This window comes from Catharus ustulatus, chromosome 20 (assembly GCF_009819885.2).
Source record: "Catharus ustulatus isolate bCatUst1 chromosome 20, bCatUst1.pri.v2, whole genome shotgun sequence".
In the NCBI taxonomy this organism is placed as follows: Eukaryota; Metazoa; Chordata; class Aves; order Passeriformes; family Turdidae; genus Catharus; species Catharus ustulatus.
Window position 1 is genome coordinate 7,271,915 of NC_046240.1, and position 15,324 is coordinate 7,287,238.

At 41.0% G+C, this 15,324-nt stretch overlaps 2 protein-coding genes across 6 annotated transcripts in view; one reads left to right on the plus strand and one right to left on the minus strand.

Annotated features, from left to right (window-relative positions):
• Positions 1 to 751: 751 nt before the first annotated feature.
• LOC117005445 (cytochrome c oxidase assembly protein COX11, mitochondrial) lies at positions 752 to 5,125 on the minus strand. The gene is made up of 5 exons (XM_033077062.2): positions 4,945 to 5,125; positions 4,399 to 4,715; positions 4,061 to 4,216; positions 2,801 to 2,926; positions 752 to 2,319 (listed from the first exon to the last, which is right to left on the minus strand). The coding sequence occupies exons 1-5, from the start codon at positions 5,123 to 5,125 to the stop codon at positions 2,137 to 2,139; spliced, it is 963 nt and encodes a 320-aa protein (XP_032932953.1). The 3' UTR covers positions 752 to 2,136.
• Positions 4,809 to 15,324, plus strand: part of STXBP4 (syntaxin binding protein 4) — a 65,057-nt gene continuing 54,541 nt past the window's right edge. Inside the window, exons 1-5 of one of the 5 annotated variants that reach the window (XM_033076914.2) lie at positions 4,809 to 4,891; positions 6,531 to 6,581; positions 13,685 to 13,758; positions 13,926 to 14,021; positions 14,814 to 14,883. In XM_033076914.2, coding sequence (XP_032932805.1) covers positions 6,544 to 6,581; positions 13,685 to 13,758; positions 13,926 to 14,021; positions 14,814 to 14,883 — 278 coding nt within the window. In that variant the 5' untranslated portion in view covers positions 4,809 to 4,891; positions 6,531 to 6,543. Of the gene's footprint in view, positions 4,892 to 6,530; positions 6,582 to 10,097; positions 10,307 to 13,684; positions 13,759 to 13,925; positions 14,022 to 14,813; positions 14,884 to 15,324 lie in introns of those variants that run through there. The other 4 variants (XM_033076916.2, XM_033076918.2, XM_033076917.2 and 1 more) reach the window with 4 other exon arrangements.

Consider the following 15,324-nt stretch of genomic DNA (forward strand, 5'->3'; position numbering starts at 1 on the left):
GTGTGAATCTGTGCAGTTTGCTGCAGGACCATTAGAACAACTTGCTTCTATCCAAAACAACCTTGAAGAAGTCTGGGAGTTGTGTAAGCTGAAGTGGGAAGGTGAATTGCTTTACTCTTTTTTGCAAAGTTGCAGTGGTCTGGCCAGCAGCTGGAGAAAACAGCTGAAAATAGGAACTGAGATGGATTGATTTATTGTTCCCCTACAGCTGGGTTGTATTGGCAGAACCCTCACAGTGAAGGGTAACAAATCAAGCTGGGCTGTTCAGTGTGATCCAAAATGGGTGATTGCTGACCCATGCTGACCCTCTGTGTTTAAAGCAGCACAGTGGTCAGAGATGCAAGGGAACTGGCTAATCACCAAGGCTAGAGCCTGCCTTATAGAGGGAATGTGCTCAGCATCTGTGCAAATTTGGGCTTTCAAACTCGGGGAGAACCCATGTTTTTATGGAATTGCCACTTGCTGGGGGATATTCCTTTTCTTCTAAAGAATGTGGCCAGAATAAAGCAATGGGTGGAGAACTGCCATAATCACTTCAGCTTTCAGAAGGGCAATGGACTAAAGACAACTGAGGTAAGAAATTGGGGTTTTTTTCCCCCTAGCGTGAACTCAAAGATTTGTCTTGATGTTACTTTTTTTTTTTTTCTTTCCTGAAGTATGCTGGTAAAGCTTGCTGCTATCTTCATACAGATGCATTTCACTTGTGTGGGCTCCACATGTTCTGCTGGATAAAATGCATTAGAGATGGAAGGATGAAAAATTTTCAATCTTTAATATACAAGTGAAGACCTGTATGTCATCCAGGATCTGTTTAACCAAAACAAGTAATTGGTACAATAATGCATTTTGAAGGTAGCATCCATTTATTTTCAAAAAAACAGTTTTTGAGTTACTGTATGCAAATAAAATTGAGACTTAAGTAACTGGAAGCTATTTCTTAAGTACCCATTGCCTTTTCTGAGTCCAAGCTAACCAACATCAGCTTTGTTAGATCTTCTCTGCTGGAAGGGGTAGAAAGACCTGGTCCAGCAGAAGATACTGGCTGATAGTAATTTCTGTCTGAAAATGAGCAGGTTACCTGAACTCGCTCTGCAACATGCTCCTGGTTTACAAGGCAGTGATAATGTGTTATTAGACCTACCCCAGAGATAATGACTGAAAGTCACATAAATACAGGTTTATGTGTTCTGATGGTAAACAGAGAGTCCCCCTGAGGAGCTGCTGCACTGCTGGGCAGGCTCTGGCCAGCTCAGCCTCTGGATGTGCTGATTCTGGTTTTTGGGGAGACACCTGTGCTGTTCATTCATTCAGCTGCAATTCAGAGCAGTTGTTTATCCACTGCCCTCCCCTCAAAAGCATGTCAGATACAAGCCAAGCTTGTCTCTTGTGGAGATGCCCAGAGCAGAGCCCTCATTACAGCACAGACACCTCAAATAGGGGGACACAGCACAGAAATGAGCTGGTGTTCCCAAACAGAAACCATCCCACAGATCTGATGTGCTTACACTTCAATTACTGTTCTTGTGATTACAGTTTTAGAGCAGTCTGCTCTTACCAAATGAACTACTGATTCAGTAATAACATGAGAGGGTGCATCACCTTCTGAATCATCATCTCCTCCTGTGCCAGGGAGGCTTACACAGAAATAACAGTCTAACTTTGTTTTCTTATGAGATTACCTTAATTTATTATCTGGGTTTACCTCTTTCTAAAATAACTTCACTTGCAAGTTATTTTCCGGAGCCAGCAATGAAAGTTTAGATGCTGAATCAACTGATTTTTTTCTTCTGTATTTAAATTAAAATATTAATTTACATATTGGTTTAAAATTTTGCCTTGTGGTGTTCAGATAACATCTTATAAAAAGATGGGCTGAGAAAACCCTCTCTATTTCAGGAACAGTGTGTTCCTTTTCACTGTCTGATGAAGAAATACTATCCCTAAGAAACAGGGATACATTAAGTTGGTTTCCAAGAAAAAAAAATAAAATATATATACTTTCATAACAGCATGTGCCATTGGAGGTTTAATAATATAATTTCTGCACAGTAGTCCTGTAGTTTTTTCTTCCAAGGAAAATGGCATCAAAACTGGCCCTCAGATGTAGCAGAAGTCACACTTTGTAGAGAAGGCCTGTTACTGATACCCAGGAAGTGGCAACTTCTGTCCTTCCTTTGCTTCAAAGAAGGTGTAAGAGAGGGTGATCAAATCAACTTTAGCCATTTTAGGGTCCTCTGCAAACTCTGGGTCAATGTAGAAAAAGACAGGCATGTCCACTTCCTCCTGAGGATTTAGCCTCTGTTCTTCAAAACAAAAACACTGCAAGTGGGAGGGAAAAAAATCACAATTAGACAACAGTGATGATAAATTTTATCTCTGCCAACATAAGAGAAATCTTCATGGTTTAAAGTAAACTCTCATTCCCTGTACACCTCTAAAATCCTGGGAAGGATCAATAAGATGAGCAACAAGACAGCAGTTCTGTTACTGTGGTGATATAGGAAAAAATTAAATTAGCTTTTAATGAACTGTATAAAAGTGTCAAGGGCCAGGCCAACTCACATCATTCTACCTGCCCTCAGAGTGGTACTAAATAACAGATTTTTGGAGCCACTCTGATGGGATGAGCAGCTTGGTATGAGGGCAGGCTAAGAATGCATTGATGTACTTTATCATTTAAAAAATATATATATTTTCTTAAAATGTTGGCACATAAAGAATGGTGTCCAGGATTAAAATGCAATTTATGGGGTTTTGTTTGTGTAAAGGAAAATGCAATCTTTGCTTTGTTCACACTTACTTGTATTTTATTGAAATACTGTCCTGCTTCAAAGGGGACAACGTTGTAGGTGGAGATTCCAATTATTGGTTTGTCAGTCGGATTTTTTGCTTTATAAAATGCCAGTGCAGTCTCTCCTGGTACCACCTGTGTAACATAATTCTACAGTGATTTTCTTTGCTTTTAAACCCACTGCAGCCCTCCACCCCTCAAACCAAGTTCTTTAGGCTTTATCTACAATTTTCTCTTTTGCTGTTTCAAATTGGTTATTTCACAAATATTTTTGATTACGTGCCATTCACCCATATGCAAAACTAAAAGCTTCAATACTGTTCCATGTGTTTATAACCTCACCCATTTTGCCTGTGTCTTCTATTATCCGCAGCAATTCAACAGCACACAGAGCTTTTTTAATAAGCAGATTTAGATACGGTGTGCATTTAATTTCTGAGGTTATTCTTTCAGTACTAGACTCAGAAACTATTAAGAAGCATGATTCCTTATTTTGAGAACTAATTTGAAACAGAAAAGTTAATTTGTGATTTTTTAAATATTGAAAAAAAAGTTCCCCTAGGAACTTTTATAGTTATATATCCTATAGTTATAGGAACTATAGGATACAGCAATAGGAGAAACAGTACAGGTTTAGATATACTGTTATACTTTATATATTTTTAAGTATTTATATACACTTTTGCAGTGTATGTGGTGTATATACCATGAAGTGCATACTTATAATTTCAATAACTTTTGATAGCTTAATGGGGTGGCAGACAGGCAACTACACACAGTGTCCTGCAAAAAGGACATTGCCATGTTGGAGCATGTCCAGCAGAAGGGCAGCAAAGCTGGTGGAAGTTCTAGAAAACATTTCTGGGGTTGTTGAGTCAAGAGGAGGCTCAAGGGGAACGTGACTGCGGTCTAGAACTACTGCCAGGGAGGTGGGGATCGGGCCCTTCTGCCCTGCTGGCACGAAGAGGAAACGGCGCGGGATTAGACAGGGGAGATCCCCGTGAGACACTGGAAACATTTTCTGCTGTTGGAAAGGGCTGCGCAGGGACGTGCTGGAGCCCCGTGCCCGGAGCTGCTGGAGCTCCATGCCCGCAGTGCTGGAGCCCCGTGCCCGCAGTGCTGGAGCCCCATGCCCGGAGCTGCTGGAGCCCCGTGCCCGCAGTTGCTGCAGCGGCTCGGGCCCGCTCGCAGGCCCGGTGCTCGCTGCATGCCCGGGGCTGACGGCTCCGGCCTGCCCGGCTGCGGCGGGGGAAAGGCACAGTGACTCACGTAGATCTCGCTCTGCTGCGGTTTGAAGTTCCACTGGATGCTGGCGTGCGTGTCGGCGTTGAACGTGACCCTGATGAGCCGGTCCCGCACAGGCTCCATGCGCTCGATCCGCTCCGCGCCGCCGCCCGCGGCCGTGGTCCCGCCGAGCCCCGTGGCCTGTCAGGGAAGGGCGGTGAGGGATCCGCGCCCCGTGGCCTGTCAGGGAAGGGCGGTGAGGGCTCCGCACCCGCGGCCTGTCAGGGAAGGGCGGTGAGAGCCCCGCGCCCCGTGGCCTGTCAGGGAAGGGCGGTGAGGGCTCCGCGCCCGCGGCCCCGGCGCCGCCCGCGGGCCCCCCGTACCTGGCAGTAGAGGCGGTACAGCGGCACGGCCGCGTACGACAGTCCCACCATGCCCACGGCCGCCGCCGCGATGTAGCCCACGGCAGAGCGGTTCCGGCGCCGCCACTCCTCCTCCTGCTGCCGGGTGAAGGGGTTGGAGCCCCGCACGCCGCGGGTCCCGCAGGGCCCGGGCCGGGACAAGGCCCCGAGCCGCAGCCCGCGGGCACAGCGCGCCCAGCCCCGCCCGCACAGCGCCATGGCCGCTCGCGGGGACTCCGGGGACAGGCCGCGGGCAACGGGGAGGAGCGGGGGAGGAACTGGGCGGGATGGAGGAGGAACTGTGCAGGAACGGGGCGGGAGTGGAGGACGGGCTGTAAGCGGACGAGGGCGGGCCGCGCCGCCATCGCCTCCTTGCCCGCCGCGCCCCCTCAGCGGGCGGGGAGCGCGGGGATCCCGCCGGGGGTGTCCCCGGTGTCTCGGCAGCGGCACGGCTCGGGCACAGCCTGGGTACGAGGTAATGCAGCAGCCCCAGCCCGCCCGGGCTGTGCTGGACGGGAGCGGGGTCACCGGGAGGGGTGGCGGTCCCGCGGGCACACGGCACCGGCGGGCCCGGTACCGAGGGATGTCCTGGCCCCGCAGGTACCCGGTTATCCCGGTTATCCTGCTTGTCCTGGTTATCCCTCAGGTTCCGCCAGGCTGCTCCGGGGGGTCCTTCGGAGGCCTGCAGTTTCTCCCCTTTTGTGGACATTTGACACCGGTAGTTTTGTTGCTTTGTTTCACGTTATTTTCATTTCTAGGGGGTTGGTTTTGTTCAGTCCCAGGTTCACTGCGAAGGTAGCGAGCGCAGTTAGTGAGCAGCAGTAACCTGAGCACGGAGAAGTCAGGCAGCTTCACAAACAATAGTTTTCCACGCTGCTGGTGCCATGCACTGTAATAAAGTTTGCTGTAGCAATACTTAAATTTACTGCTTTAGAGCTGTGCCTCTCTTCTGTGGTGGTTCCAGTGAGGTGGATCACACAAGGACTGGCAGCTCCTGGTGCTGCTTCATTTTCCGTGTTCAATAAGAGAATGATAAAGGTTCAGTGTAACCATACTGTGGCATTTCCACTATGTTCAGGTTACTCTTTTTTTGGTCCTTTAGTGAGCAAAACCTGAAAATGTTTATTGTAGGAACATTCGTGTTATTCCAGAGTGGATTTAACATCTTTTTCACACAAGAAATACCGACACACAGGAATTGATAATTGATATGGTTTTGTGGAGGCTGACAGTGCACCTGGGGATTCTGCTGGACCAGGGTCTGTGGTGTGACACTGGTGCCCCTTTGCCTGTGTGTTGGGAGAGTTCCTTGTCCCTCTTGCCTTGGAAATAATTCCTCTTCTGGGTTGTGGCATGTGAGGTGCACCTCACAAGGTCAGGAAGATCTGCTACTACTGATACAAACATTTTTTGCATTAATGCTTTTGTAGCAGTTTCTGAAATTATTGTAGTTCAATGTATCCAGGGCTGTGTTTCCTGTCAACCTGTTGTATGTAGTAATAAGAATAAAATGTGAATTTCTGGGAGTTTTTGCTACATTAGTGGTTTGTAAGCCCCTTTTGTGTGTTTTGACCTATTCTTTGTACTTCACATGCCAAGTTCAGAGACACTAAATACCAGAGAGTAAGTTGGAAAAACATGAGAAGACAAGACACACAAAACACCATTCCCTTTCCAAGAAACTTTCAATGGAAAAAAAAAAAAAAGAGATTGTCTTTACCTTCAGCAGTTATGTTACATCATCCTAGAACTGTAATCTGCTTTTTCTTTATTTAGAAGATTTAAGTCACAAGGAATTCAGGTTTACCCTAATTCCTACCTTAGAAATTAAGAGGAAGTTCGGATGTGAAAAGTTTCAGTATTACTACAGCAAAGTCCAAGTTGTTAACTGTTTCCAGCAGTGATTTGTATCAATTTTGTGCTGGAGTTGTTTTCTTTCAATTTGATTTCAAGTAGTCAGTAATGAGTAAGATTGTTTCCAATGTCTGAAATAAACGTGGCCATGTGAATTTCAGAAAGTGGTTTCTCTTTTTATTGTTCATCAGTTTTGATCCATTGTAGCAGCCTGCTCTTCACGTGTCAGAATTCTTCATTTTGAACTTTTATTTTAATAGTGCTTCTAAGAAGATGTCCAGTGCAGATCCCATCACAAACACAGAGAAGGAGTAAGTACTTTTTTTTCCCTAGATGCAGAAATACAATTACTGGATTATAACACAAAAATTCTTGCAGTTTCATTGGTAGGATCTTGTCTTGATGAAGCCTTAAAGGAAAGTAACTTCGATATTGAAGCTGTTTGCAGTAATGTTGTAGAAAAACTGACCCCAATACCAGTGAATTTACACATTTAGGGAGGAAATGTCGCTTAACCTTTTAAGTGAATCAGCATTTGGTTAGAACTAGTTTTGTAGAGATAAAACCCTGCATAGAGATTTCTTAATTTAATGCTTCTGAACTCTGAAAACATATTTTTATATAGTAGATCACTTTGTACATCTGGGGTACCTGCAGTAGCATGGCTGAAGGTTTTGTATTACAGTGCATTACTTTTTCAGAATACTCTGTCTCTCTACCTTTAATATTTTATATGTAGTACTTAGGAACATCATATTTTTACTAATGCCATGGGATATAAATAATTATATTAATTCTATAAAATATAATCTTAAGAGTTGGGTCAGATTCTAAATGTCAAACATGGATTCAGTCATAATTGAAAAGTGTAACTCCATACCCTTTCCAAAGTGCCAAATAACCATGCCAATGCTGTCATCAAAACCAGAATTAAAACCAGGCACAGGCAGCTCTTGCTGGACTTACCATGTTTGTTGTACTTGTGCAACAGAATCCAGCAAAGAGTATTCAGAAGAATAATAAAACAATTTAACATAGATTTAGAATTATGCCACCTCATAAATGATTGCTTTGGAAAGCAAAACCACAAAACATTAAAAAAGCTAACTTGCTTTTTACTGGGACCTGAAAAAGCCAAAATTCTGCTTGTCTGATGGAAATTCAGGGTGTGATCACAACAATACATCTTTCAGACAGCTGTGGCTTGCTAGAGTCATGTGAAAGATGAGTATTTACATGAGTATTCCTCTCTGCTGGATTCCAAAGGCAGTTTTTCACATTAGAGATGAACAGGAAAGGCACCTAAAACTGCACTTCAGCTGCAGGCTGATGGCAGACTGTCATTTTCTGTACTTTTATTTTTTATAGGAGATGGCATCAATGCTTCTAAGAATGGACCTGGTTCTATGTTAGCTGAAGTTTACCTAAACTTTAAATCATACCTTTCTTCCCTATGCAGGGGTTAGCCTCAAACCCTTCATGCTTCTCCATAATTACAATGTTGCCCAAGCATTTTCAGGCTTAACAGTTGCCCTATAATGACATATGTTTTCTTTTAATCTTTATAACCTAATCAGTAGAATGTACTTTGGATGATGAGTGGGTTTGGATGGCTCACACTGAGTGCTCATCCGTGTTATGTGATACAGCATTCCTTTGCATGTAGTCCTTAAAATGTGAATTTAAGGTTAGTGAAGCTGGAAGGCTACAGTTGCGTAATGAATTTGTATGGGATTTTTTGTAACAGGGCTTTGGTTTCTTTGTAACAGAAAAGATCTTTTGAATCGAACTTCCAAAGATTCTGCAGATCTTTTTGTCATCTGCTAAATTATCCTGTAATCTATCTCAGCTGGAAAGCACTGCAAAACTTTCCTTGGGAAAGGCAATTGTAATTGTAAATGTGGCCAGAATGGAATCGTTTTCCAGCTGTTTGGAAAAGAAGCCTACTTAACAACAAATGAAAATTTAGTCTTACTTATTCATACTAAATTTAATGGAGTTTTGAGATACAATTTTCCTAGATCTTTCTGGAAGTAAAAAGTATTTTATGTTCCTCTGAGTACGTTCTTGAAAGGCAGAAGACTGGCAAGAGAAGCAATGATGGTGTCATTCATTCAAAGCAGCACAGAGGCAGAAGCCTTGGGGGTGGGTTCAGGAAGCTGAATAAAGCAGAGTTTACTTTGAAGAAAGGGAGGAGGAGCAATTTTCTGAACAAGTGATGTATTACTTGTAATAACTCTAATAAAATGAGAGCAATAAACCTAATACTACTTTATATCTGCTTAAATTGTTCAGAAGTTTGTCATGTCTGGTTTAATAAAAATGACTTCTTACTTTTTAGCAAGGAAATTGCAGAGCCTTGAGCTGTGTGTTAATTGGGGGTTTTCTATAGCAGAAAATGTGACACTGGTTGGTCTGAGTGATGTATTTTGGCAAATGCTTCTGATATTGATACCACAAATCGAATGCCACTGGTGTTAAGAACAGAGGTCATTTTGTTGGTGAAACTCTATTAGTATTTTATCTTCTGTAACCTTGCCTAGAGCAAATCTAATTGATATGAGGCTTAAAACACCAATGGTTTTTCTGTAATGCTGGTAACACCAGCAGAGTGAGCTGACTGAGAAAAGGCAGCAAATGAGCAAATTTTCATCTCTGAATGGATGCAATCACTGTGCCTGTGGGGCTTTTCACAATTTGGGATCTGGGAATGCTGCTTTATGTTCCCATTTCCATCTCTGATCTGCTCCTTAATCTGTGGTGGGTCACTGTGTGTGCATTGCAGGCTCACAGGACTGACCACTCTCTGAACACTGTTCAGCACGTTGTCTCTCAACAAAGGTATCCTTTCCCCAGAAGGATTATCTGCTAATGAAACCACAGTCACTGCAGCTTTAATAAAGAAAAAAGGTGCTTGAGATAAGCATTTGCATTCCTGGCATAGCTGAGCCCTCCTGCTGCACCTCCAGACCTGACAGATGCCGTCTGATCACAGGGTTGCTCCTGGCTAGAGAGGATTTACCTTTCTACTTAAAGCCCTCAGTGAGCACAGGATAGTTGGCTTTCATTTCAAGCTGCAGCCTTGTTATGATCTTTGGAGAGAGGGGGAGTAGTAGGGGCACTTCTGAGGCAAGCCTGGAAGGAAATGTTCATTTACCAAGCTGGTGTTGATGCTCAGAACTTCTGTCTGCAAGAGCCAGTCTCCTATCACAGGGTCTGACCTCTGGAACAGGGGGGACACTTTTGACTTCTTCAACTAAATAATTCTCAGTGTAATGACACAAAATTGGCAGTTTCATTTCCTTGCACAGAAAAGCACGTCAGCTTCAATTTCCAGAGAAAATATATAACCCAGGTTTGGTGTTGACTTTTGACTCCTGTGTCTTGAAAGTCTAAAAACCAAATTAGATCATGGCACAAGCCAGTACTGTGATTGAGAATGAAAATAGCATAATAGTATTCATTTCATTAATGCTTTCAGTCTGCTTTGTTGGCTTTCCCTTTTGTGTGGCTGTGCATAATCCAGTCTGCTAGGAAGATTGCTTTAGAAAGGTCATGAGTTACTGCTTTTTGACCTTGTTTGCAGGGAGCATGTAAATAAATTATTAGAAGAACAGGAGGAAATAAGTTTCTTTTAATCATCACATTTGTCTTTGGCTGCTGGATCTAGCTTGCTTAATCACAGTGTAGTAAATTTTCTCCTTTGCATGTATCAGTCTGTAAAGTTGTTCTCAATGGCCATTCCAGAGAGAGAAAAAGTCAGCATTACCTCTCTAGGTGAATTAGTGCATGTGACGCAGAGGCTTTCAGAGAAGATTAAGTGGGCAGAGACGCTCGGCTGGAGCTCTGTGTTTGGGTTTTTTCGTTGGGAGCAGAAATCATCCTGCTCATAACCTTTATCTGGGTGAACTGGAAACCTTCAGTGTGTTTTGGTTGTGTTGTCCTTGTTTTTCCTGCTGTGCTGAAGGATGTCCTTGCTTTCTCCAGGGGCTGAAGATGAACCAGAGCGTTTTGATGGGCTCTCTCTCTTATACTGGTATGCTGAACCATTCGGTTCTGAGGGCATTGCTCTAGTCTGTAATTGGGCAAAATACAGGAAAGATAATTTAAAAGCTGTGGGCATTTTCAGCTTCTTTTCATCAACAGCCAGAGTTTATAATTTAGATTTTTGTGTGTCAAGTAATATGTGTTTTGTGAGCAAAGTGTGTTATTCTCCCATTGATAAACATAGGTAAATATTTTGTTTGTGCACATAAATGACTAATAATTGGTCAGGAATAGAGATCAGAAGAATATCTGGAGCTGTATGTTCTGATAAGTACTAAAAGAAATAAAAACCAAAGTTGTTGAACTTCCTTGTGTATGCTGCTAAAAAGTAATAGAAGCAGATACATTTTAATTGCCCTGCTGGAGCATCTACACAAAATGTTGCACACTTAGTCTGTTAGCATTCAGCTGGAGTGTTTAGTATTTTTTAGTGTAAGAAGTTACAGTTTTGGTGAGTTTTGGTTGTTTATTTCATCTCTTGCCTCACATCTTCTCTATGTGCCAAAACCTTGCTTACAAGTATTGCCTGACCTCAAAAAATGAGTAACAACATCTGATTATTTAATTTCCATCTTTTTCTGCACAGAACATTCAATTATTTTTTGTTACTACTGCAAACTGATTTAGGAGCCTGTTTCCTTATGTATGCAGTTAAGCATGTTTCTAATGCTCTGGGAGAAATATTTTAACATTTCATGAATATTAGAAGTGATGATATAAAATAAATGTTGGATGAGTGCTGAATCCAACGAATTGAAATTGTTAAAGCTCTGTTTTTTATTAGAACTATGGCAAGTAGTTTGACTTGCAGATCTAAGTTATATGGGGGGAAAAAAAACCCTAACACTGAAAGTCAACTGGATATGATATGTTTAATGAATTTGGGGCATTTGAAAATCTTTGTCTTTACTTTTATGTGATAATTTTAAACTGCTTAGTCTTTGGAACATAAACAGACCTGAGTACCTTGTAAAAGTTGTCTGTCCAAAGTGTCAGTTCTTTCTAATTGTAGGTGGCAGCATCACAGTTCCAGTGTTACAGAAATACCTTATTCCTCTCCACTGTGCATTATTAGTTGTGTGTTCTCTGTATCCTCTTTGTCACAATCCACTTCAGTTTCATTAAGATCTCTCTTCTGAAAGTATTGCTGGTTACTTTTGAAAATGTAGATCCTTTCCTATTGTCCTGTTCTTAGAGTTGATATCTCATGATTGTTTTATTGGGTAGTATATAAAGAGGTTCTACAATTTCTGGTGAACTCTGAACTTCAGACTTGAAGTCTGAGATTTGATCTTTCCAGATTTCACAAAAGTAAAACCTCTGTGTTGGTTTGTGCAAAGTTGAAGTGACTTTTGTTCTTGCTTTTTAATTTTAACAAAAATAAACTGCCATGAGAAAAGTGCTGAGAGGGAATGGCAGAGCAAAAACAGTAGCTGTAGTAGCAAAATGCAAGAGAAAAAAAATAGAAAAATTGCCTATTTTAAAGATCAGTGTACTGTGTTTAAGATTTCAGAGATGGAGACAAGTCAGGACAATGCATGATGAGTATGCTGTCATTCAACCTCAAACAAATTTGTGGGATAATTGCAGTGACAGTGCTGGGTAGTAATGCAAAATACTCTGCTCTTCTCATGGAGCAGGAGGTTGTCCAAAGGATATTCCTAAAGAAATATCAGGCTTGGGGATTTTTTCTTCCTTTCAGGCTGTGATTAAGTAAAAGCAGTTTGGTTGACTTTTAGCCTTACAAAGGGTACCTTGTGCTCTGACATATCAAGGCAAGGTCCTGTGCAGTCCTGTCAAACACAACAAATACACTGGGTCTCATTATTTCGTTTTAGCCTGTGAAACAAATATTTCAAAAAATACTCCAGTAAAAATTATACAGTGCTTGAAGCATAGGTTTGCTTTTTGTTTCTAAAGGTTATTAGAATTATTAGGTTTCTTCTAGTGGCCAGCCTTTCTAAAGCAAAGGGTAATTTTGCAAATACTTGGAAATATGAGGTTTTGGGAAACTGTTGCTTTTCAGTGCTAGTACTTATCCCTTGATAAAAAAAAAATCTCATCTAGTTTTCTTCTACAAAACCAAAAGAACTGCAGATGTTCTTTAGAAGCTGGATCTCTTGGCTAGTGCTAGAATTTTAAGAACCTTTGAACCTTCTGGATTTCTCTTTTCCTTGTGGCACAGCACCTTTTAATGATGTGCTCTGGCTTTTGCAGATGTACCCAGTTTCTGGCATGGAGTTCAGGCTGTGTGCTGGATTAGGTTGTGTGGAAGGATTTGGGTCACTGTGTCCTCCACTTTGATCTTCTCTCCCACCCTGCTAATGAATTCTTGTTGTTCCATTTCACTAGAACCCTCTAGAAAATACAACTCTCTATCTAATGTAGAACAATATGTAGGTCAAAGCAGAAAAAACTCAGTGGTACTTCTGCTCTTTTCTAGAAGACATCTGCTGAGTCTTCTCCAAAAATGGTGCAGTGGAAGGACAGAGGTGCTATAATTCAACTTACATTTTTTTTACACATAATTCATCTAAATGAAAATAAAACCTGGTCAAGGATAATCTGGATTTATTTGCATTCTTAATACTCTGTGTTCTCAGAGCAGTGTGCTGGTCATGAGTCTGATGAAACTGTAAATTGAGGTTTCAAAAATCTAATTTTACTTTATATTCTTTTTTAATTCTGTAGCCTGACCAACTGCCTTCAAAATATCCCTCTACCTTTAGACAATTCCAAGTGCCATTCTGGTGTTTTCACTTGGGGTGGGAAGGCACACAGAGGATCAGGCAAAAGAGTTTGAAATAAGTCCTTTTTTTACAACAGAGAAAGAAATCAATGAGTGAAGAAATCAGGAGATTTTGGAAAAGATTATGTCCATAAATAGCCACAAAATTCTATTGTAAATATCTTAGGAAATAACTTTATGTTCTGCTTTAGCTGTGCTTTTGTTCAAATATTCATCACCTGATGAAGACTGATTTTACAGAATGTTTTTCTTGCCTAAATGTTAAGGCGGACCAGCTTGTGGAATTTTGTTTATATTTAATCACAATCTTTTCATTACACAAAATGGGATTCACAGTTCTGCCTGAAATGCTTTTTGGGGAAAAGGAAGTAAATTCTGTATATTTATTGTATCATTTCAACTGATATTTGTGATGAGTAGATTGATTTTTAGCTGGGAAGATGGTGGCTCAGAGATGTCAAACAATATGAAGTTGTCAGTTGAACAGACTGGTTTGGGTTTGTATTTGAGTTGAAAACACAGTCACTGTGATTTCTGTTAACACAGTTCTACCTGTATTTCCGTTTTTAATTTAATTTAATGACATTTTTAATTTAATGCCTTTATTTTGTTCCTTAGGACCATTATGGGCCCTCATGGAATTAATCGAGCTGTTCACCGCATCTCTTTCTCTGATTGCCAGAATGGATTAGGTAACTCAGCCTGCACACTCTGTTATTCTGAATAAATTAAACCTAAAAACACCTGGTGGGCTTTGCTAACTCACACTTGGCATCAGGAAAGTTTATTTGGCTGCAAATACATTTAGCACAGTAGGTGGAGTAACTAATTTTTCACTTTTGTATTTTTGTTTATTCAGGAGTTAAAATTATTGGAGGTTATCGGGCACAAACAGCAGAAGATTATGGGATTTTCATAAAGAGAATTTTACCTGGAGGGGTTGCTGCTGTAGATAGTAAGTAATAGTAATTTTTTTTGGCAACAAACACACTGCATATAAAAAGCTGCCAAAAGCAGTCTTTATTTTACTTTGTGGGCAAGGGTAGTATGGTTTAGTCAGGATCCATGAAGTTTTGGCTTACTTTAAGATAGAGAAATGAAACTTGGACCGTTTATGGGAAAAGATTTTAATACACTCAGGTCTTGAAAATATATTCAAATCTAGATATGGCTGGTGAAGGCAACTGGGAATCTTTCAGCACTGTTGAATAAGTGTTGAGATGCTGAATCACTTTTAATTTATAAGATATAAGTGGGGTTTCCTGTATAGAACTAGTATCTTTAATTAGTTCTGATAATTTTTGTTACTATTTTGTAATAGAGATTTTCAGGAAGTTAAAAAATAGAATTTTTTCTAAAAAATATTTTAACTGACTTTATTAATGTCTAAAACATTAATATATCTACACATGGTAACTTACAATAATGTTAAGAGCAAGATTCAAATAAAAATTGGTTCCACAACTGTGAAATACAAATTCTAGTCTCAAAAATATTTATGCTGTGTATAAATAATACAAATAACTAAATGACAGTTATTGTCAGTGGTTATTCTGTTGTTAATAAAACTGATTTATATTTCTAGTCTTATCTCAATTGCCTGTCTTACTTAGCATCAAGTGCCAAGAGTCATAAAGTTGTTTAATGCATTAAGTCACATAAAAATTGAAGGGAAAATTCCTGGTTTAATAGAATATGTTCCCCATTTTCTTGTTGATTCATCAGTCACTGTTGGTTTCATTTAAAGGCCGTTTGCTCACTGGGGACCTAATTTTAGATGTCAATGGAGAAAACTTGGTTGGAGTAACAAATGAAAGGTATGTTTGTTGTGATTGCTGAATGTTTGTTAGAGCTTGGAATGTTATACATGGATTATTTTGGACATTATCAGTGACTGATTGAAAGAGCACAACTCCCCTGAGATCCTTGGAGTTCAACTTGCTGTAATTTATCCTTTAAATCTAATTCAGCCAAACTGTTGTGGAAAAGTGAATGACTTTATATGTTTCTGTAACAGCAGAATCACCTGGTTTCTTAATGACACAGACTCCAGGCTTCAGTTTAGGAAGGACATTGAGACACTTGAGCAGGTCCAGAGGGGGCAATGAGGCTGGGGAGGGGCTGGGAACACAAAATCTGTGAGGGGTCTGGAACACAAACCCTGTGAGTGCTGGAACACAAACCCTGTGAGGGGCTGGAACACAAACCTGTGAGGAGGGAGCTGAGCTTGTTCAGCCTGGAGAAAAGGAGACTCAGAG